Genomic DNA, 24,993 nt, shown 5'->3' on the forward strand with positions numbered 1-24,993 from the left:
TAGTAATAAAACAGTACCTTGTAATTGATCCCAACTAAGATATAAATAATCCTTATTGGATGCAAAACAATCCTATGGGGTTTAATTAATGTTTTATTGATTTTTCAGTAGACTGAAGGTATGGAGATCCAAATTTCAGAAAGATCCCTTATCCGGAATACCCTTGGTCCCGAGCATTCTGGACAATGGGTCCTATACCTGTATATAGTTTGGTGGAATTGGCTTCTTTCTATGGTTTTGACTAGGGCTCCAGTGAAACTGTACAATGACATTCTTGGCAATTCAGGGCTTCTAACTTGGTGGCAACAGTTTGGGCCTTTCCTGTTTCAGCACAATAATGCCCCATTGCACAAGGCCAGGTCTGTACAGATTGGGTTTCCATAGTGGAAAAACCTGACTGGCATAAACAGGGCCCTGACTTCAACTCAACTGAACACCTGTGTGATGGATTGGATCCCCAGCGTCAGTGCCCAACCTCTCAGGGCTGAATGGAAGCCAATCCCACCAACAATGTCCCAGCATCTAGTGGGAACCTTCCCAGAAGAGCAAAGCCTGTTATAGCAGCAAACAGGGACCACCTTCTTATTAATGCCCTCGGTTTAAGAATGAGATGATGGACAGGCAGGTACCCTGATACTGTCAGTATAAATGGTTGGTGCCACACAAATCTTAAAGACACAGTAAATCTAGTAAAAGAGATTTATATAGTTTCCTAGAAGAAAAGAAACCCGACACAAAATAACCTTAAAATGTATTTAATAGTTAATTGTACACTGTCTGACTAAATATACAAACGGTGAAAAATGATCCCATAAAAGATTAGTACGAACAAATTGTTTCATTTACACTGGGAAATACTAGTGCAGAGCCTAAAAAAGTACCCAAATGTACAGAGCTCTCCCCCTATCGGCCGGGGGCAACAAATTTGTTTAAAAAACTATAAAATGTAAATGAAAGAGAAAAAAGACAAATTATTCCTAAACACATTAAAATGACTTGCCAAGCGGACATCAGCAGCCTTTCCTTGTAATGAAGAGAAACGTTCCTGCCCCGGCGCCGACGCTTTCATACCCAGACGTGGGCCCAACACTGTGGGTAAAGCCATTTCTAACGCACAGGAGTTAATGGCTCAGAGTGGGTTAAACTGGGGATTTCTCTTATGCACCAAACCAATCTACTGTTTGCACAAGTCTTACAGACCACACACAGTACAGAGCCCCCAACCTGTCTCACAGCTTAATAGGCAGTTAATTGAATGGAGCAGTATATATAAGTATATATAAAATACTGCTATAGTATTAATTATACAGGTGTAACACTGGGTAGCCCTCTTACATTCACCTGGCTGATAAACAGTATTATAGTTTCACCCAACACTACCAGCAAGTAACTGGAGAAGGCCTGTCTTCTCGTAACGGAAATGTCAGCCCTCATAATAAATGAATGTAAAATTGCTCAGAGCCCTCTTCTAAGCACTTTTGCAATTAATGGCATTTTATTTCTAGATTTCAAGATATTGACAATTTTTACACTGCTAACATACTAAAAGTAACAGCGCCACCTGCTGGTCAGTTCTGCTAAACAGGCCGCAGGCAGGAGGAAAAGGAATGTGACTTTCATCTGGGTCCTTCGCAGGCAGAATTCAGGGCCCACATAAAAGCATGAGTCTGGCATGAAACATCAAGGTAACCTTTACACTGTATACTTGCACATATCATATGGTAGAACTATGTTAGCCCTGGCCAAACAGAGCTGAGAAGCACTGGATACGATTACTCTGTCCCAAAGCTATTGGTAAGTTCATTGATTTAAGAATTAAATCTGCCGGTGACCATACTATCTGTTGCCTAGTCAGTGCCATACATTGGCCAATACCTGAAAACCCACCAAAATAAAAAATGAAGACCAATTGCTAATTGTCTTAAAATATTAATGTCTACTTCAGACTAAAAGTTAATTGAAAGTAACGGTGTGTAACTGGCAACAGATAGGCACACTTCACACTGCCACTAAAAATCCACTCTCTTTCCAGTTTGCATAAAAATTCTGAAAACAAAGAGAGCGGCGACGAGTGGTAAGTGCCACTGTTAGTAACTCTACAACGCCAGTTATGGCGCATAATCACTGCAAAAAAGGCTCTGTTTTTTAGATGTTATCCTCCCTACTATATCTACCTCAGTATATTAGTTCATATGACAACTTTCATTCATAAAAATATACAGCTGATTTAAAGAGATACTAACAGCTATTTATCCTATAATATTCCTTCTGTCCTACATGACACCAGTACATCTCCTGCACCAGTAGGGTTAGCTGGCACTGGAAACACAAATATGTCTTTGTGATGCCTGTATATAGCGCACTGCCTTATATAAGGTACGGTTACCTTAACTGGCAGAATAGTTGCTGAGCCCACTATGCTTACTTCATACATATACATTTGTATCAAGCATGTCAACAATCTGGCTGCCCATCTCTCTCATATATTAATGGGACATTTTCCTCCCAACATATAAGTACTCTTAATACTGTTTTAATGTGGTGTGTGTGTGTATATATATATCCACAGAACACTTCATGTATATTACCTGCTGTACTGCTCAGAGGCTTTAGAAAGTGAGCTGGTCCAATTTAGGTGATACAAAAGAAAAATAACAACTCTTACATTAAAGTCTAATTTCCATGGGCTATAGCAGAGTTTCATTCAGTGGAAATATGATGTGCGTATCTGTATCCCTGAGATCCAATTGTGCTGCACTTCAGGAGACATAAGACAATGAGCTGAAAGTGGCGACTCAAATGCATGTTCCTGGCCTATTCCATACAGATTGTGCAGAGAATCCCCCCCTCCACCCCCCGATTCTTAGTCAGACCAGTCGTTTTCATCAAATTCTGATTCATCCTCAGAATCGCTGTACTCCACGGCAATGCGCCTGGACAGAATGGTGGCAACGTCATTTCCAACGGGCTCGCGCTTGGCTTCTTGCTCACGCTGCTCCTGCACTTTCTTTAACTGAATGCCTGGAAATGAAGAATGAGGGCTGCGATTAGGCTGAGGCTTTAGCATTTTTAACCTGATCTTACCATGTTCACTTTACATCAGAAATTAATTTGTCAAGGGGGCCATATACTATAAGATCCACTCATTTGGTGAGGGCACCAAGCAAGTGGATCTTTCCCCCAATATGCACACCTTGGGTGGGGATATTGTGTAAATGCGATCATTTGGCCCTAGGGCCAATAAAGGGGATATGAGCTGTTGGAGCGAGGGCCATATCAATAAACCCACGTGGGCCTTGATAAGATGGGAAAATCATGGTCACGGAGGCCCCATACACAGGCAGATGCTGAATTGGTCTGAAGGGCCCAAACCGGCAGCTTAATTCTCCCCGTGTATGGCCACCTTTAGAGTGGGCCCTGGAGATTCTGTACAGCCCCTCCCCCATACACAAGCAGATTTGTTAAGGTGAACTCGCAAAACTAGCAGATATTACTGTGTATGGCCACCTTAACTGACTTCACAGCAGATATCTAGCCAAAAACTGCCCATACATCTATTGGGCAGGATCAAATATTCTATCAAGAGAGAACTGCAGTAGCATCTGTTATGGTACAATCGTTGGCCCAGGGGATGTCCATTTACTACACTGAGCCTGTCTGGATTGGCATGGGTTAGTGCTGATGTGGGTTGGCAATTTGCCTGCCTGTGTATCAATGCAAACCATGTAACAGCTGGAGAGATGAAAGCAAGAAGGTGCTCAGTGCCAACCATACCACACTGTTTTCACCCAAGCATTATTTTAAATAGTGCTTTTGCAAGTCTTTTTAGGGCTGTAATAAAAGAATATTCACGCAATTTTTTTTTAACATTATCTGTAAAATTTGTTTTTTTCTGGGTTCAGCCAGATGCCCCCTGACATGACCTGATCTGTTACGTGGTTATAAAGAAGGTTAAGTGGCTGGCCACATAGGTATTTAAAGGAGGGGCCACCATGTTTATTTTTGGTCTAGTAATGGACTTTTGTTTGTCGCACACTGTAGTGCAGATTTATTGTGACAACAAATGTGCCATTGCCCTAAGTGATTCCATAGAAAGAACTTCTATAGTAAACCTGCACCACATGTCCCTAAGCCTTCAGTGACCAATGTAAGTTCTACATGAATCTTACCCATCCGAATAGCAGAAAGAAGATCACTGCGAGCATCGCTGGTCAGTCCAAGTAACTGTGCACCGTCAAGTCTTTTAGCTTCTAAAACTCTGGCAAAATGCATTGGCGATGATGCGAGAGACTGGGCAAATGCTGGAGGGCCGGGCGGTGGTGGGGGAGGTCCAGGAGATGCTAAAAGGTTTATGATTCCACCCGGGGGTGGAGAGGGTGCATATGTAGATCCAGACATCTGTGCCGCCGGGGATGAAGGTAGGGAGTGTTGCAGAGGGCTAACAAATGCTGTCTGAGCAGAAGGAATTACTGGCGGCGGTGGCGGGGGTGATCCAGTGGGGTAATACTCCATCATCTGAGGAGGAAGCACCCGCCTAAGACTGAAATGAATATTTGAGTAAATTGTTACCAGGAAGTTTATCATACAAAACCCACAATAATAAACAGACAAGCAAATAAACAACTTCAAAACTGTATTAGCAGGATTTCATAAACATCCTCAATTAAACAATGAGTTGCCAGTGTTTTAAAAGGATATTTTGCCGTCTGCAGCAAACATCTACACTGAATGCTGACCGGCCATGCAGTATCGGGATTGGACTGGAGTGTAAATGAATAATATAACTGCTTGCATTTGCCTGTATGATAATACATGTTGCACAGGTAGGAGAGATATATGCAGCCCCACAAGTCATACATTTCCACTGTTGAACTGTTCTGGTATAACCTTACTAATAAAAACAATATGCTCCTAAAGTAAGTCCTTTGGACTGACCCACAGGTAACAGTGGGGGGGGGGGGGGGGAGTTAAACACCTTAAAAAATAATCTAAAGCTGTTGGCTGTAAAACAATGATTCTATTCTATTACTCTGGCAGCCGTTTCCCAACTTAAGGTGCATCTACATAAAAGACAGACTACATTTCCCAGGATTCCCTTTTCCTGAAACCCTTCCCTTCTGGCAGCAACTAAACTGAAGCCAAATAGAAGTATGTCACTAGGGCCTTTAATTGCCACCTGCTGGCAAATCTAAAGTGCCTGCATAAAAGGTTTGGGGTTCCTTTGAGATCTATGCCATCTATGGCTAAATGCAGCAAGATCAAAGTAGCCCCAGCACTGAGAGATCTCTTTTATAAACTAGTAGAGGAGCACTATTATTGATACCAGGAAATACACTATGTAAAAATGAATTTGCACATGAAGTGACTTACCTGCCATTAGCTGATACAATAGGGACTGGGCTTGTCCCATCCACACCTGCTGGCGGGGGCGGAGGCGGCTGCTGAGGTCTGCTTAGGGTGCCATGTCTGAGAGTCCCAGAGGCAGATCTATAATCATGATCGTTGGTTTGGCTAGTGCCGATATGATGCTGGGGATCTACTGACCCCATATAGGTTGGCGTCATAGGGTGATGATGGATGGAGTGGTTAGGAGTCGCAGGATAGGAGTATTCGGTAATATCCGATATATGAGACCTTCAAGGAAAATAGAAAGAAAAGAATATAGTTATTTTTCACCTCTGGAACAACTGGAATAATATAAACTTCATACAATAAATAAATTTATAATTAAAGTAATAGCAAAGCTATAATTCTGACCCTCTAAAAGCACTCCAGCCATGCCCTGTATTTCAATAGACACCACTGTTTGCTTTGATTCACATACGTGGCAAGAAACATGGTACAGCAGCAAGAGATGTATTTAAATACTGTATTGATACTGGTTCTGTAAGCGTAAGGCTTAAAATAATGGCTCTGGGACCTAGAGATAAGGGAATAGCTACAGTAATGAATATGTGTGTGAATCAAGTCAGCAGATCTGATAAGTGCATGGAGCAATGATAGTATCAGGCTTGCCATAAGCAGATGCCTATTAAAATAAGGACGGACAGAAGGAGTATTTAGTAACAAGCTCACTTTCCAAAACATGCCGAGCAGCAGTTTAGTACTAGCACTCAGGGGAATAAAATCCACATTGCCCAGGCGGAACAGACCTTACCGATGCATCTGGCACTCCATTTCAGTAGAATAGTCACAGCCACCTGTGCCAGATCAGTCAGTACAATCTGCTCAGCCTGCATTTGCACACATTAATACACGCAAGGCCAAAACCTGGACATACCTGAACCAGTTAAAAAGACCAAAAACAACACCCAAACAGGATTTAGTTTTAAGTTAACTCATTGTGAAACCATGCAAAGTAATGGGCACCTGAATTAATGTGATTACTAATCAGTCAGACTTGTGAGCAGCTACTAAAGATGGAAGAAAGGTGCCACTCTCACAGCCGTCAGAGAAGCTGTAGGAGTGCTACCGAGTCGCAGTGGCGCACAAGGCGCAAAGCATATGGGACGATGTGCCGGGCTGCCCCGAATGCTCATATCCCGCTGTCATTTCTTGCTCTTTCTGCAATCTGCTTCACAGGACTTGGCAGCAGTAATCTGTGCGATGAATGGAACTCTGTGTACATACTACAAAAACTGCTTGACTTTAATGAAAATAATAATTGTCGGCAATTCACATTGGGCAATTACATAGAATTTTATCCAGAGAACCATCATATTACTCCCATACTGCAACGTTATGGCAAACTGAATGTAATTTGCTGATTCAAATGGAATCCCCCTTTATAGGGACATTACATGGGCCGCTTGTGCATTAGACAACAATACATGGTTTGTATGGCTTCTTTATAAGGAAACAGTAGTTCTCCAGTACTTGGAAAAGCTATCTTTCATTCATTCATTCATTCATTCATACTGGAAACTGTATATTGTCGCTTTGTCCACAATGCCACCCACTGCCCTGACTGCCATATTGTGTGGATATCCTTCCCTACGGTTAAGAGACAAACATTATTTTATAGCACTAAGCATTATACCTCTATGGCAATCATTTGGAACAAACGCTGTAATGTGGGCACCGGAGAAAGCATATTACCTGCAATTTTGGAACATTCTGCAGTGGAAGTGCGCAAAAGTATTTTTTAGAATAAAAACTATTCTTGAAGCTAGTTTTCCAGATCTGCATAATTACCATACTGCAAAATTGCACTGTGCCACACATACCTGTAGCAGTATATAAAGGTAAATATACTTACAAGAACTGTGCAACACTGATAGAGGGAATTAATCAGAAACACTGTATGGAAGCATTTTTGAGCAAACCCCATGTTTATTATTACACGTGGGTGTCATAACACCAGGATGTGCTTGTCCCAAAGCCAGCCAAGCTTCATGAGTCATTAGGAACTAATAGAAGCTTCTTTTCAGAAAATCAGCTCATTTAACCTTGCTGGTTGACGGCTGATTTTATGGCTGTCAACTGCTCTGGTGATGGCAAGCCGCTATTTGTTGGAGCTGAGCCTGGTTCTGGATCAAGATACCTTCAGGCACTTACACAATTCTGTGCGTCCCTGAGCAGGAAGCCCACCCATATGTTGTAAAGGCACCTAAATGTTATAAAAATGCATGTAGATACTAGTTTGAAAATTCATTTTTCTGCAAATTTAATCAGATTTAACATTTATTTACACAAGAATATTGGCAAATTGTCCAAGATTTCAACTGTTTACAGCAGCGCCGTCCAACTGGAGGCACTTGGGCCAGATATGGCCCTCTAGAGGAGTTATTTGGCCCCCAGTCTGCTCAGAGGCTCCATAGACTTCACTATATTACATCATTTTAATTTAATCCAGCCCTCCAACACACTGTATGGGATATAATTGGCACACTATAGGTAATAAGTTGGACAGTACTGGTCAACAGCATTAATCTTCCTCATTAATAGACATTACACTGTAAGGCTGATGTCCCATAGAGAGATTTAGTCGCACCACAACAGATTGCATGTCAAGTTTCCTCCTGCAGGCCACTTCCATCGACTTCGGAAAAACGAAGCGATGCTTAGGCCTTTCCGCCAGTGATTCGTATTGTTGCCGGAGGAAAGGTACTTTGGAGAGATTAGTTGTCCACGGTAGCAGAGATCTATCGCGGGTGACTAAATCTCTCCATGGGACATGAGCCTAACGGCCAGGACAGCACAATGAACACACTGCATCAGAGAATACTGAAGTGTTAAAATATGAACAGATGTTACTCTTCATAAATATGGTACAGATTGTTTTGTAGAGTGATATTGTCCCAGAATGCAGTAGACCTATATAAGTGAGTATCACCTCGACTTCACAGGGTTTGCAGAGCTACAGAGTATAATACAGCAGTTGTGTTGCAAAGTAGAGACAGTCAGACATGGCACAGACCTAGTATCGGGGGACAGAGACCCTTCGGATGATGCTACTTGGAACACGTTTGGAGACAACCTGTTGTCAGGTCGAAGCTCTTTGTCATATGCCATAATGTTCCACTCCTGGCGTCGGTTCCTGGCTTTCCTAACCTTTTTGACTTCCCGAGTCGTGCCGTCTACTCGCTTCTGTTCCTGACAAGCAAAGAGAAGAACGGAGTTATAAGACAAGCGGAGAGAAAGTCCTTATTCAGTAGAGAGAAGCGACGGCCTGAAGTATAACCTGACAGCAATGCCAAGTACCCGTTACATTGCACAAGTCTTGGGCTTGTACTTTCCTTTACAATTATCTAGCGTAGCACAAATGGCAGGAAGCAAAGCACTAATCATACACTTTGTAAGAACACATTTCACTACTAGCGACTGACCAACAACTATGACTCAGCATTCACTGCAAGGCTACAGTTGTGGGTGAGTGCTGGGAGCTGTAATTCTGCAAAAGCTCATTAGGATATTCCTGGGCACATACACACACAAACCCAATCTAACTCCTTGCATGGCATAGATCATAGAATGTACAGAGTGTGGCTCTCAGAGCCTTGGCAGCCCGTGCTATAGATTCTAGGTTGCCATAGCCTACAGGAAAAATGCGTTATTAGCACAATGGGGGATATATTCGTTCCATGGGATAGAAATCTCCTCCCTCTCTTGTGTGAAATTTAGCTCTTAATCTTTAATATAACTGTACTTTTTGTTTATTTTTGTATTTTGAACTTTGATAGTTTATATATTTATTATAACAGAAAAATATTATTTGTAGTAATAATCACAACAGATGAACCCCCCAGTCACTGGTACATGCCCATGCCAGGCTCCTCAGGCTGCTGCTCTAAGAACACTGAGCTTGGAGGCAGCACAAATACCAGTTAGGAAGGAGCATTCAGTGCCCCTAAGCCCAGCATGATGGCTGCCCACTTAGGACAGCAGCCTAAGGAGGAGGGTCAGAGCATGACACAGACATGGAGAGTAAAGCTGAGGGAGGACAAGGGCTTAGCTCTTCTTTTAGGAACACTAATGTCACTGGCACATATTACTCAAGGCTTAATGGAAATAATTTATGATTACCATCAATCCCTGCCCCACTATAATGGATAGTGCAAAATAATGACTGGGGCGTAATACAGGTATTTTTCCATAAGGCTACTAAAAAAGTATTCAAAACTTAAATAAACCCAATAGGATTGTTTCGCCTCCAATAAGGACTAATTATATTTTATTTGGGATCAAGCTCAAGCTACTGTTCTATTATTACAGAGAAAAGGGAATCATTGTACAGGAATTGGGCCCCTTAAAGTTCTGAATTACAGAAAGGCCATCTCCCATAGACTCCATAATAAATAATTCTTATTTTTCAACATGATTTCCTTTTTCTCTGTAATAATAAAACTGCACCTTTTACTTGATCCCGATTAAGATATAATTAATCCTTATTGGAGCCAAAACAATCCTATTTTCCGATTTGTTTAGTAGACTTAAGGTAGGAGATCTGAATTACGGAAAGACCCTTTATCCGGAAAACCCCCAGGTCCCGAGCATTCTAGATAACAGGTCCCATACCTGTATAAGCTTTGAATTATGTGATTTTGGAGTCTGTGGGAGATGGCCTTCCTGTAATTCAGAACTCTTTGGATAACGGGTTTCTGGATAATGGATCCTATACCTATACCAACATATTCTGTAACATATTCTGTAATGTTTCAGTACAGCTGAGAGTATGACGTTATACTTCATTGTGGGTACTTTACATACAAAATATTAGCATTTATACATAAGTGAAGCTGCCATATTCCAGCAAAAGCATTTTCCATAGTCATCCTTCAATGGCAAACAGCATATCTCACTCAAATGTATAAATGAAAATCTCACACAGTTTGGTACAATCCATGCAGATCTCAGAGCTGTGTCAGTTTTACTTGAAGTCTGAAAGAAACAAAACACCCCTAGCGGTCATTAAGAGCTGCTGCTGCTGGTATAGAGATGGCCTTGCCTGAAGCAAGTGATTTGTCACTACCACTTTTATGTCTCATTGCAGATATGTAGCGGGAAATACACCATGAAGCGTGCACCCCCACTGGTAAATCTTCCCTTCAAGTGCTGTGCGCAGGGGGTCTCCAGGGAGCAACAAGAAAGTTAGAACTCTCTGTGCATTTAAAGGCAGCCCGTTCTACTATACGGCTTTCCTCCTTTATTAATGTAACAGTGGCAATTTATGCCTTGACGCTAACAAATGTGCGTCTTGTATAATTTAAATATTTAGACTTTAAATATGCCTTAAATTTTAATGTAATGAACACCAAGGTCGTTTGATTTTTGATTAAGCAGTGCTCCAATGGGAAATCGTACGAGTCGCTTCAGCTTTCAGAAATTGGTGAACGTTGCCTTGCAAGGAAACTTCGGGCGAATTTGGAAAATGAAGCAACGTGTACGTCTTCCCATCGGTGACTTACATTATTGCCGGTGGGAGAGCATTTTCTGGAGATTTGTTGCCCGCAGTAGCTGTAACTGTAGCTAACATATCTCCCCATCTACTATCACCCTTATAGGAGCAGAAAACCTAAACTGGCAAATAATCTTTATATTATTATTCAAATTCCTCTATAAGAATTATTTTCAATAATAATGGCTACACAATGGTCAACTATTGGGACATCAGTATGACTGAATACACTGTGTGTGGGTGCTTTAGTGCAGGCCAACTGATTAGACTGGTACCTAGAATTAAAAAGGCCCATGCAATTCTAGGCTAGCTGATAAACCAATTTCCTAAAATGAGCCAAATCACCAGAAATCCTCATTTTTTAGCCACTCAAACATTATGCAGGCCATATGTGTGCAAAGAGCAATGCCTCAACTCCCAAGCAACGCTAAAATTGACATGATATATTATATTACATATATGAATAGAGTGAAGAAATAAAAGAGATAACTGCACATCTAATGAAAAATAGCTGGCAGATCTGTCAGTGTAGCGTATCTTTGTGTATTACTGCATACCTTCATATGTAATAATATCAGTTCTTGCCAAGTTACATACACAGCATGCACGGCTAGTGCACTAAAAACAAGGCAGGCAGCTAAGAATGTCCAAAAATCTGACTGGGTGTTGCTAGGCAACTAATACTATATTAACAGCGTGTGCAGAAATGGACAGATAAGTACCATTCGGTTGCACAGTAGGTCCGGTTTCCATGCTATTGCGACATATGTTGGAAACTTAGCAGGTACTTTTTACAACTCTTACCTTCTGTCTTCTTTTCTCTTTCCTTTTATCTTCCGTGTCCTGCAGCATTTTTTCTTTCCAGAGGTCAAAGAAGTACGACGGATCGGTGTAGAACTTTAAGCTGTCCTTTTTGTCATCTCTAAAAAGATAAAGGTGAATATTTACATCACTTGCAAGCTCTGTTACATAAGGATCAGTGTTTATTTGGCAAATATGGCAGTGCTCATACCTGCCATGGATCTACTTTATCAGCTCTGATACTCTAATAATGGCTTATAGCACGTGTCAAATACAAGGCCTGGGGGCCGAATACGGCACTTCTGGCTGTTTTATGTGGTCCCTGGTGACTGTGCTACAATGGCAACATTTTGCAAGTTAGGGTGTGGGTTGAGTTTTTCCTAAGCAGCACATCACTTATACGTGGGCTGATAAAAGCTGCTGTCTCAACCCCTCCACACCGATTTGACAGCTTATTGGACTGTGTACGAGTCCCTTGGACTGCTTGCCCAACTGATTTCTGATTATCAAGATATCTATCAGATGGGTTAGAAAACCCCACCAAGCGAGGACCACATTGGCAGGTCTCCCTAGTCCTCCCATATGATTGGCTTATTGGCATAGGGGCATGTCGGTGGCCAAATCAGGCAAAGTTCTGCTCTGTTGATGAACTCAGCAAAAAAACAAATTCTCTTGCTTTCCTCAGACTGCATTTTTCACCCAAACACTTTTTACAAATATAAGTAAGTGCAATTTTCAGTGTATGCTCCTCACTTCAGATGCCTCGTATCCCAGGCCAAATACATTTTCACCCAAGCAGAAAAATGCATAGTTTTGCGTTTCTGCATTGATATCCACTCTGTGTAGTCTACACACCCCAATGCCATGCCTATAAATAAAGATAGGCAAGCAGCACAGGACACCTCCGCCTAGGTGAACAACACAAGCAGAGCAAAGTGGGTGATCTGCTTCATGTATGCCCAGCTTAAGTTTGCCTGTAGGGAGTGATATGATAGGTGTCAGCCAGCATAGGTTTTACTCTAATTTCAACTCAAGGAGAATGTTAAAATCAAATGTCTTTTTATGATTGGGATTGTTTGGTAGAACTGGGAAACACAATCAAGACGCACACTACTAACCTGTATGCTGAAAGTATATCGAGAGGAGGAGGTCTGTCGCACGTTCTATATATATCAATGACCGGTTTCGGGATGCTGTTCTTTGAGACGACCTGCTGGTCCTGTGTGGTCGAACTCTTGAACGCTTTGCGCATGTTAATATCTTGCAGAGACACTATAATTAGACACAAAACATGGCGGTCAAAGAAAATGTGCGATTCAGACTGGAATCAACCTCAGTTTTTATGTGCACTAGCGGATTAGCTAATGGGTTAAACCGGTTCATACCATATCAAATTCGACCCCGTCTGTGCTGAGTAGAAGCAGTATGATGGAAACATACAAGGTCCATAATAACATGTCTGTATTTTAGAGCCTGACAAAGCCAAATTTCAGAGCCCAAGATATCACCAAGCACTGTCTATAGGCCGAGTGCTTTTATACAGGTCATGGACCTCCTTGGTGACCTCTAATATCCACGTTTTTTACAACAGGGGTAAATAATTATAATACACAAGTTAGTCATGTGATGGTGATTAGTACTGTAATTTCTAATTATATAACTGATGACATCACTAAGCACCGTTTATAAGGATATAATTTACAGGATATTCATGGCTCTTGTATATAATAAGGGTATAATTTATAGCATATTAAAGGAGAAGGAAAGGTAAAAACCTAGTAAGCTTTATCAGAAAGGTCTATGTAAATACAGCCATAAGCACTCATAGAAAAGCTGAACTGAGTCCTCTATCAAAAGAAACACAGGATTTATTTTCCTTCTTTCCCAGGGCGCAGTTTTCTCCCCCTCCCTTAGGAATGTGTAGTCTGAGCTATAATGACTAAGCTGCAAGGAAGCTATGAAGACCAAGCTAAAATGTCAGCTGCAATCTCAAACAGAGAAAGCTTCTAGGGTTGTTTACTCAGGTATGGTAATGCTTTCTGCAAAATAAATATAGCGTTCTAAGGCACTTATATGGCGAATCTATTGGCAGTACAATGCCAAAATGACTTTCCTTCTCCTTTAATAGCTCTTGTGTATTATAACTCTACTAAGATATAATACACAAGAGCTATTATTATCTCTGTTGAGAAGTCACTACTAGACCTCCTTTACTTTCCTCACCACACTTAATAACTGGCTATGCAATGTGGGTTGACTTAGCCCCCTAATTGTACATATCTCTCAATTCTGTGCTTTGGCCACCGAAACAGCTATTTCTAAGGGCGAAGACAGACGGAGCTGCTTAGTAGCAGCTACTTGTCACGGCTACTAAACGCCAGAAAATTACTCTGCCACAGACAATACTGAGAATTGCCTCTGCTAAAACACACGTAGAGACAATTATCAGTAAATGATCCGCATTGTCTGTTTTTGTAGCTATGGTGAGTAGCTGCTACTACTAGCTCTGTAGTAGTACAGTAGTACTGTATAGCAGTAGAACACAATTTTGACTAATAACATTAACCTCAGAGCTCAATGACAGACCATTTTACATTCCACAAGGCATGTTGTGCAGGGTGTTAAGACAGTAACCAAATAGACTAATTTGCAATTGCTTCAAGCTAGGAGGTTAATAGATTGTGGTGATCCTTTCAGAGCCCAACCATTAAACAAAGCGATAAATTATTCAAACCCTATTACAGCCCAATTATAGTTTTATTTTCCAGGACAGGCAAGTGAAAAGGTCAAAAATATATATAACTGACCTTATACAAACACTAAACAATCAGAAGGGGAAAGAATGCCTAACATCATTAGATAATAATCAGTTTCCAAGACCCAAATTCTGATTTCTGCTCTTGGGCTGCTGTTAATTTTTAACCAGCTACTATTTGACTAAGGGGGGAAATTATATAATTGCAGTCACCCCTCCTTTCACTATTCACTAATAAGGGAGATTTCAGATTGCCATTCCTATCATTCCTCCCCCATCTTCTCTGCTCTTTGGTAACCCCTTACCTAGTGTCTTTCTAAATCATCATTAAAGCGGGGAAGCAGTGGGAGACCTCTGTTCATGTTTCTGCAGTGCACAGCACAATCTCCTACCAATAGTCATCCCTGCCTCTTTCCTGGAGGGGCCAACTACTATCCTCTCACAGCTTGACCACACTTCGCAGTGGGGGAAGGTAAATGGGGAATAGGACTGTAAGCTACTGACATACATACCTGCGTACAGCAGCTTCCCATTAGTAAAGGTGTCACACAGAAAGCAGTCCCCCATTTGGGGACAACGGGGGATTTAGCACATTGCAGAATAAGCAGGCTCCCATTATTATAGGAGACAGAGGTTTCCATGGAATAAGCACTTTCTTGTTAACTGCTGATTCTGTTTGTCATTGTACTAACGACACAAATCAGCATACAAGAAAACAATTTTTCATTTTTTTTTTTTAAATATAGGATATATATATTTTTTAATATCTTTGAAGATTTGTGAAGGGAAAGAACGTTGCAGTATTAAACCAAAATAAGCCTGTTTTTTTTTTGTTTTTTTTAAAAAAAATCCCCAATTAATTGGGAGAAAGCCAGCGACAATATGTTGTGGGCCAATTAAAGAATGCTACACCAGGCACCTGCTCAGTTTCTCGGAACAGTGAACGCCTGCTAAGAGGCAGCAATTGCTGAATAATTAACAGCCGCCGTTGTCTATGGGTTACTTCCAACACAGTGATTTCATGCCGCTACCCACCCTCTTCCACTGTTGAATCCAGCTGGGTGACTTTAACAGCGAGCCGATCAATTCGGTCTTGAAGAGAATTCGCTCTGATGTAGAAATTGTTCGCCTCATTAAACAACTCGCCAAATATGTCTTCTGCATGCTTGCCTGTCAGCCAGAGGGAGAAAACACACTGCGTTCTTATCTTGTCATCTTATTTAAAGTGAAGGAAATTTTATAAAGCATAAAATAATTTGGGCTATGCGTATAAAGTGATACGGAATAGTCATGATGGTCTAAAAATAAAATTATACTGACCTCTTCTAATATCAAAATTCATTATAATAAATATACCAAATATGAATATTAAAGGGGCAGCATGTACCAACATGTTCAACATGAGTGCAATGAATAGGGCTTGTGCTGAACATACTTTCTGCCTATTGTTTTAATCATAAAAAAATGTGTGTTTTTTGTTATTTCTTAAGCTAAACAGGGAAACTAAAACCATACTCCTATCTTCCTGGTTCCTTTAAGATAATGAGATTACCATTAACCCCCCTGAATATTGGGCTTCTGCTTATTTGTAGAACTGGCCATACATGCCAACTTTACAAATAAGATAAGCACCATATATATATAGCCACTGATAATCTGGTGATCATGTTGTATCGAACATTAATTATCTCTGTCAAAAAGAAGTAAAAGATCATTCAGGCAGTCAGCCTAAATGAACGGAATAATGCAGATATCCATAGACAGATACATACAGTATGCGTCCCATACAAGACAGCCCGTAGTCAATTTTTATCCAGAACAAACAACAAAGAATCTCTAATTAAACTAATTTAGCTGTTTTTTTTTAGGAAGGATAGTAAGTGTGAAATCCAAACAATAATCTATTACTGCTTTATTGTAATTAAAAGAAAAACTACAAAACTATAGATTTGTTTAATTAAAAGAATAGGCAGAATTAATTTTCAACATAAGCTTTTTTTTTTTTTGATCATGTTAGAAATAACTGCATATACAGTAGGTATATACTACCCAATATTAGATAACTGTATCTGTGGCTGTACATACATACAGTATGTGGCTTACATAAGGTACGCCAACTGGGTTTACAGAGGTGGGATCGAGTGCAATGCCACTTATTGTTTCCTCCCTGCCACTAATTCATTTAGCACAGTTTTGCTTATCTAAATGTGCCTTTAAGAGTAATAGTTTGCTGAGTTAAGAACCTGCTGTGGAAAGGAAACAATAAGTTATGCGGGTGCCATGGGTGGGCAGGATCAGCCTCATAGCTGCTAGGGTTGGGTGCCACAACATGTCCCATGCAGTGTGCTTTAATTGCTTTTAAGTTACACAGGGGATATGAATTTCTTTTTGTATTAAATAAAAGTAAAGTGTTCATTATTAAGAGCCAGCCACACACCACTGATTCATAATTCACAATTTATATTAATAAAGCTATTCTCAACTCCCAACAACTGTGCTGCTACAACTGGTGGTGGCACAACTGGTGGTGTGGTCCTTCAAGCGCTTTTCCTGTGTGTGCCCTCCCTTGGTTTACAAAATATATATATATAAGAAGGTGTATTGTACCCTTTTAATAACAAGAGCAAATCACCTCTTTAGAAAAAAAAATGAGCATAATATATAGCAGGAAGATTATGAGGGATCCGCCACAGTTGTTTGTAGGTCCAACTACAGACCAGCCTCACATCCAGTGCAATAGAGCAGCCTTCTTATCCCAACAAGGGTCTGTGAAAGACTCGGCAACTCACATAGAATAATAGATTCCCCGGAAAAGTTTCTATGTCAGTATGGGCGTTGTGACAGAAATGTAGGTATATAATACAAATGTATTGAAACAGAATTTTTTAATCACCTGTATTTCACTTCTACAAACAGATATGGCAGATACACACAGAACGCCATGCCTTTAATATACGGATGCTTCCCCTTTTTATTATGTGACTTCTTTTATTCGGATGCATGGTTATTTGTTTTTGTAGTTAATGCGCTAAAGGAGTCTTTGACAAAGAGGCGGCGTAGCCACAGAACACAACCTCACAATGGCAAGTGTGTGTATCTGCCAAACACCATGCTTTTTCGAAGTGAAATAAAGGTGAATTCTCTATCCTAGTTACTGGAATATTTGTCAATAGCTCGAGTTTCTTGCACTTGCAATAATGGGGCTTTTCAGAGCAAAGTGCAGCTGCAGCAGTTACAATGGCTGGAAGATGAGATGCTAAAAGTAAGCTAGACGCACTGGACCAAAGAAAAAAATATTTTCAGAGCAAAAGGACTCAGATGTTGTTTTAAGAGAGATAAACACTGACATGCATTATTTATGTATTATTCAGGTATTTTTTATCCCCCCCCCCCCCATAATACAGACAAGCATTAAAAAAATATTCTGGGTATATTTACTTAGGCTACTCAGCTGGCGAATGATCGCAGCCAATGTACTGTTAGTTACACATTCCAGTTCACTAGTGATCCCATCTGGCAATGTTCCACGGCAAAGATGCCTGGGTTCTATATTCCTCTTGACCAACGGCATGGCTTTGTAACTGCAATGAGATAAAATATAACATAAGTTTAAGAAACATGTTTGTACACTAGCAAAGACTGCAAAGCATGTTCTATAAAATAAAAGGTCTCCATTATTTATCCACTACATAAATGGTAGACTGGACTTTTACATCTGATTGCAACATTTGGTTGTTATAGGAGAGTTGTGCAATCAGGGGCATATTCAGGGAAGAGTAATGGAGAGAAAGGCACTAACAGAGTGGTGGCAGCTCAATGTCATGTTTATTTCTGCTACCAAATAATGACCATTTTGAACCATGACCAATACAGGACACTGCACAGGACAGAGTTGGACTGGGTAACCCAAGGCCCAAGAGTCAAGGGCCACCACCAAGCCCCCGCTGCCAATGTTCCCACTCAAGCTATGTGCACGCACAAATATTGAGGCCAGCACACACAACAAATTGTGGTGCGCACATAATTTTGTATTTATTCTGACCTGAGTGTAGTTTTGAAAAATGCACACACAAGTTTAAAATCAGAGCACAAAATTATTTTTTTGCGCGCATATATGCAAATAGGATTTGGAGGGAACACTGCCCACTGCCGTACCACCAGAAGAAAAAAATTAAACATGGCCATGTGTCCCACAGTGCAATGCACAGCCATCTTTAGTTTTGTTTCAATCCACAATTGCACAGTTGTTAGTTTGGGGGTGTGGGCAGGGCCCAACAGTATTGGTGCCCACTGGGATTTTTCCTGGTGTCTTTGTGGGCCAGTCGTACCCTGGAACAGGAGATTTTTCATGCAAGGCTCCAGTGTCAAAAGGGGACCATGGACAGAAAATATTCTTGTGACAAATGCGGATGCTTTATATATGTTGAATACATATCTATTACATATGGCCATCCTGCATGCCTGCAGCCTTTGAAAATCCCATCACGCCCCTCTCCCCATCTCGTGGAACATAATAAAATAGTATTAAATAGGATAATGGTTCCCTGTTGTACAAATTACATGTCTAGAGTTTCAGTCCTCTCCTTGAAAAAGGCCACAGTGAGGATACCTAATCTCCATGTAGGATAGTGGCCCTTATTAAACTTATTGCCATTAGGGTGAACACACACGGAACTACTAGTAGCAGCTATTTTTCACGGCTACTAAACTCCAGAAAATACCTTTCCATAGACAGTACTGTGAATTGCCTCTGCCAAAACACACGTAGAGACAATTATCAGTAAATGATCAGCATTGTCTATTTAAGTAGCCACGACAAGTAGCAGCTAGTAGCTCCATGTGTCTTCACCCTTAGGGCTGTGGCACACGTAGAGATTAGTCTAATCTCCCCGAAATGCCATCCCGTCGGCAAGAATGTAAATCGCTGGTGGGATAGCATACACGGCACTGCAATGAAGTTGCCTTGAGAGGAAACTTCCACGATTTTGCCGCATATGCCATCCCACCGGCGATTTACATTCTCGCCGGTGGGATGGCATTTCAGGGAGATTAGTCGCCCCCAACAAGGGAGATTTGTCGCGGGCAACTAATTTCTACGTGTGCCACAGCCCTTAAGGGTATATGCATATTTGAAGAGCCAAATGCTTTGCAGTTCACTCCCCTACATGGGACGGTAACAGCCATGCATAATACCTAAAACAGCAAATACAACAAGCAGGCTTGTGTCAGGAGCAACTAATGCAGTCCAAGAGCTCAAGGCTAATTTCCAATCACAAAGCTGCTCTAGAAGCTGCGCAATACTCTTTCCCATCTTCTGGAGATCTCATGCTGTGCCATCTGGAATGCACTAAATGTACTATGAGCATCACTCTAAGAAGAGGATTAGCCTGTCAGCATCTTATTTTTGTAATAGGCTAATCTTGTTGGCGTTTCTAGGAGAGCAAATCAATAGACATTGTGTGTGCGGAGACACAATTCATATGGAAAGGTGAAAAATAGCAACAAACTACGACTTGAAAAGTGATATATTTGGTACTTGTGTTTATTTTTACGCTAAATGACAACATGTCTATGGCTATAAGTGCACGGAGAGAATGAAGGAATATGGCAGAATGAGTAGGTAACGATCCCAAAGGGACTGCTTACACCGAACAATATTTAGCAACGATCAAGGAAAGCCAAGGGCATGATCTTCCAGATTCAGTATTATGACTTTTATCCCGCACTGCTCCACCTCAGGATTATCCAGTATGGAATAAGGCAGAGGAAAGTGGGGGGGGGGGTCCTTAGGAATATCACTGACCCCAGCAGCCAAAAAACTATTGCTCTGTGAGGCTACAATTTTATTGTTACTTCTTATAACTTTTTCTATTCAGGTCTGCTCTTATTCATATACCAATTCCTCATCCAAACCACTCTATGGTTGCTATGGTAAACTGCTAAAATTCCTAACTAGAGAGCTGCTGAACAAAAAGTAAAATAACTAAAAAACTACAAATAATAAACAAATAAAAACCAATTGTAAATTGTCTCAGAATATTACTCTCTACATCATACTAAGTTAACTCAAAGGTGAACAAACCCTTTAAAATTCTGGGGGGGAAATGTGCATTTTTCTTCAATACAAAATACAGAAAACATGAAAAACTTCATGACCTTGCGAGTAGCAAAATAAGACAAACAAAGGAAATGGAATTAGAACCTGGCATGGGAAGCCAGCCTGTAGCAAACATATTGACATAAAGGTATATTTCACATGCTAGAAATATAACATGGGAGTAATCTAAAGTCCTTTAACTGAAAAGAAACACAGAATATCCAGTATCATGCACAGCATAAGCTAAATATAGCTGAGTGCAACTGAATCCAAAGAGTGCAGAGGCATGACGGCCACTGGGCCACTGGTAGAAAAGACTCAATGCCGGCTACTGGACCCTAGGGAGATATGACTCAATGCCGGCTACTGGACCATCAGTAGATAGGACTCAATGCCGGCTACTGGACCCTAGGGAGATATGACTCAATGCCGGCTACTGGACCATCAGTAGATAGGACTCAATGCCGGCTACTGGACCCTAGGGAGATATGACTCAATGCCGGCTACTGGACCATCAGTAGATAGGACTCAATGCCGGCTACTGGACCCTAGGGAGATAGGACTCAATGCCGGCTACTGGACCATCAGTAGATAGGACTCAATGACTGCTACTGGACCCTAGGGAGATAGGACTCAATGCCGGCTACTGGACCATCAGTAGATAGGACTCAATGACTGCTACTGGACCCTAGGGAGATAGGACTCAATGCCGGCTACTGGACCATCAGTAGATAGGACTCAATGACTGCTACTGGACCCTAGGGAGATAGGATTTAATGACGGCTACTGGACCATCGGTAGATAAGACTCAATGCCGGCTACTGGACAATCAGTAGATAGGACACAATGCCGGCTACTGGACCCTAGGGGGATAGGATTTAATGACGGCTACTGGACCATCGGTAGATAGGACTCAATGAAGACCTATGGTCCCAGAGAGATCTTTCACTACATAAAAACACACAATGCCTGCCATGCAAGGATTCACAAATATAGGTGGACAGAGGGCTTGTAACTTTAAAGAAGAACTAAACCCCCAAAAAGCATTTGGCTAGAATGCTGCATTTTACGTACTGCACTTCCTGTACCAGCCCAGAGGTTCAGCAGCCATATAACAGTAATAATTTAGGCCTTCACATTTCCTCACAGCAGTTCCCCAACTTTTGATTCTGCTAGGCCATTTTTTGAGTGTCAGTGGCACTGCACATACTCCGTGTGCTCCAGTCTGCTTTTGAGAAGCTGGGATCTCATTAAAACAGAAGAATTCAAAATACATTGTATTCTCCCACGTAATATATATGTGACAGGGAGTTACTGGGGCATTTTTAGAGGCACAGATCTTCACTGCCTCACAACCAAAATGTCTGATCCAAAACTCTGAAATCTTCTTCCTTGGGGTTCCCTTGCATGATTTCAAACATAGAATGCTACAAAAAATATTAATAAAAAGAGAAATCAAAATGAAATAGTTTTTTATGGTCTAAAGAACAAACCGTATTATAATAGGGTCTCCAAGACCCTATTATAAACACTGTAGAAGACATAAGTGGGAACTGATAGGGAGTTTGTGGGTGGAGCACTTCTAGCACACCAACCAAGCAGGATTACACAAAATGTTTCTTAAAGGAATACTGTCATTGCAAACCATGTTTTTTTCAAAACCCATCAGTTAATAGAGCTTCTCCAGAAAAATCCTGCACTGAAATCTGTTTTTCAAAAACGCTATCAGATTTTTTTTATATTTCATTTTGAAATATTTAATTTCATTTTGAAAGCCATATTCTTCATTTGCCAGGGTGCCACAGCCATTTGACCTGTGCTCACACTTTACTGCTGCGCTGCAAGCTGGAGTGATATCCCCCCCCTCCCAGCAGCCAATCAGCAGAACAATGGGAAGGGAGCAAGACAGCAGCTCCCAGTAGGTATCAGAATAGCACTCAATAGTAAGAAATCCAAGTCCGGCTTGGGACTCCTCCAGTTACATGGGAGTAGGAGAAACAATAGGTTACCTGAAAGCAGTTCTAATGTGTAGCGCTGGCTCCTTCTGAAAGCTCAGAAAATGGGCTCTTGTAATATATGCAATGGCCTTGCAGATATGGTGGGACTTAGATAAAGAAAGAATTCAAGCATGCATGAGAGAGAGAGATTACCAAATTTTGAAATATGTAAGCAAAAGCCAGAGCTAAGCTTTAAATGGGGAGACAAAATGGACCAAATTGTAATTTTGTGCTTTCAAGTCCTTTGTTGGTCAGTTTCATTATGAAGCAGTTTTATCTCCCAAACATCAGATGAGCTTCTGTGCAACTCTATAGAGATTAGCAGGGACAATAACCGGTATGAATGGTCAGGTCACAACAAGGTTGCAAATCTCTATGACACTTTAGGATTGATTCAGTTCTTATCAGAAAGTGTTAATGGATCCATACACTTCACAGATTTCTAGCAAGATTAATCAGAGTGACAGTCTGGCTAAAATCAGTGCTGACGGGGCCTTAATCTTACCATATCCCACCATCCTCTTACAGTCAACACTAATCAACCTTATTTCCTAATCCCTTCAATTTCCAAATTAATGAACTCTTGCAAATTCAACCCGTTCCAAGGCTGATCTAAACTTCCCACACTCACTGGAGGAAATTGATTGAAGAGGAGAAAGTGAGCAGCACTCATATTAAAAGGCCTTGCTTGCTTGCAGATGTACCATTCAAAACAACACAAAGGGGTGAGGTGATAGAGTCGTCCATGTTCCTCTGTTGAAAGGGGAACTATCACAAAAATAAAAAAATAAATAAGTGTCATCTCGTATAAGAAACTTGATAAATATTATCAATTAAAAATGTTGTCCTGTTTCTAAAATATTCAAGTTACTCTTCACTACCTCCCTCTGCAATCTGTCTCTCTTCATTCAGGAGTCAGAAAGAAGTGCATTTCTGGTTATTTTAAAAAAGCTAATACATCTTCTAGTCAAAGGGTACCCCCCACCAAAGGAAATATTAGACCTACTGTCAATGAAAATCTGACTCCAACTCCTGTATAAAGAGAGAATGAAGAGAGACAGACTGCTGAGAGATGGATAGTGAAAAGTAACTCAATTATTTTAGCAACAGTACTGAATTTTTAACTGATAGTTTCATATTTAATGAGATGAAGCTTGTATTAAATTTTCATTCAGGCAAGTTAAATTCAGACAATATTAAATTTTCAAGTCAGACAGAAGTTTGGAGCCACAGTCTTAACTGATACTTTTCCACAAAGAAGCCAACTGTACAGAGCTTCCAAACCAAAGTCGCCCTACCAACGTCAGAGGAAAGTATATTGTCAGGGCTATCCAGGTTCCCTACTAGAGCACAATTTCTCTTCTGCAGAGAAAAAGTACAGGATTGCCTCCTTATAACTAAATAACTGTCATGTGTGTTATAGGTCAATATCAGCACAAACTGGCGGCTACACAGACACTAAGCACCAGGGGAAGGAAGTGAGGCTACTGTCTATCTGCTTTTATTCTTTGTGTGTTAGTATGCGTTCCCTCTAGATACTCTGCTTTCCTCCCAAAAACAGGATGGCAGGTTAATTTGTGTCTGATAAAAATGACCTGTGTGTTTGTTTATGTGAGTGTGAGAGTGTGATAAGGAAAATGAGATTGTACACTCCCATGAGCAGGAAAGATGTCAATGACTAAACATTGCTGACCCAAAATAAAATAAAAAAAAGCAATAAAAGTTAGAAAACAGACAGTTGCCAAATTTCCGGCAACATTCTACTCACTGCAATACTCTCCTATCTTAGGGTGAAGACACACAGAGCTACTAGTATCAGCTACTTGTCGTGGCTACTAAAATAGACAATGCCGATCATTTACTTATAATTGTCTCTACATGTGTTTTAGCAGAAGCAATTCTCAGTATTGTCTATGGCAGGGGATTTTCCAGCGTTCAGTAGCTGTGAATAAGTAGCTGCAGTAGCCTAATGTGTCTTCACCAACTTCCATGCCATTCTAGTAAAATCTGCCAAATGATATAACAACAATAAGTGAAGCAAATGCAGATAGTAAGGACAATTGCTGAGAATCAACCCCTCCGCTCTAAATATCTCTGCATGAAGCTGCATACTCAGCCTCATGTGGCATTACTCTTAGGGGCATATTTATTATTGTGTGTAACAACATCAACTGTGCTGTTGCCCATAGCAACCAATCAGATCTTTGCTTTTGTTGTCTAACTTTTAGGTGACCATACAAATCGAATTGCTGATTGGTTGCTAAGGGCAACACCACGGTTAAGTTGTCTTACACACTATAATAAATAAACCCCTAAAGACTCTTCCTTTGAAGGGCAAAAGCAGACTGCCATGTTTCCAGTTGACAATAACTTAACAAGAGTTTGCACCAACTTACACTTAGCACTGTCTACATTTAATTGTTGTGTGAATGGGGCCTCCGTGTCA

At 40.9% G+C, this 24,993-nt stretch overlaps 1 protein-coding gene across 4 annotated transcripts in view; it reads right to left on the reverse strand.

The window, feature by feature from the left end:
• Positions 1–739: 739 nt before the first annotated feature.
• The window catches only part of wasf3 (WAS protein family member 3), a 34,523-nt gene continuing 10,269 nt past the window's right edge, over positions 740–24,993 (reverse strand). For 3 of the 4 annotated variants that reach the window (XM_031896105.1, XM_018091335.2, NM_001078795.1), the window contains 8 exon segments: positions 17,892–18,034; positions 15,489–15,623; positions 12,817–12,970; positions 11,702–11,819; positions 8,420–8,595; positions 5,371–5,634; positions 4,170–4,540; positions 740–3,021 (listed from right to left, as the gene is read on the reverse strand). In XM_031896105.1, coding sequence (XP_031751965.1) covers positions 2,864–3,021; positions 4,170–4,540; positions 5,371–5,634; positions 8,420–8,595; positions 11,702–11,819; positions 12,817–12,970; positions 15,489–15,623; positions 17,892–18,024 — 1,509 coding nt within the window. In that variant the 5' untranslated portion in view covers positions 18,025–18,034 and the 3' untranslated portion in view covers positions 740–2,863. 4 annotated transcript variants of the gene reach the window in all.

This window comes from Xenopus tropicalis, chromosome 2 (assembly GCF_000004195.4).
Source record: "Xenopus tropicalis strain Nigerian chromosome 2, UCB_Xtro_10.0, whole genome shotgun sequence".
In the NCBI taxonomy this organism is placed as follows: Eukaryota; Metazoa; Chordata; class Amphibia; order Anura; family Pipidae; genus Xenopus; species Xenopus tropicalis.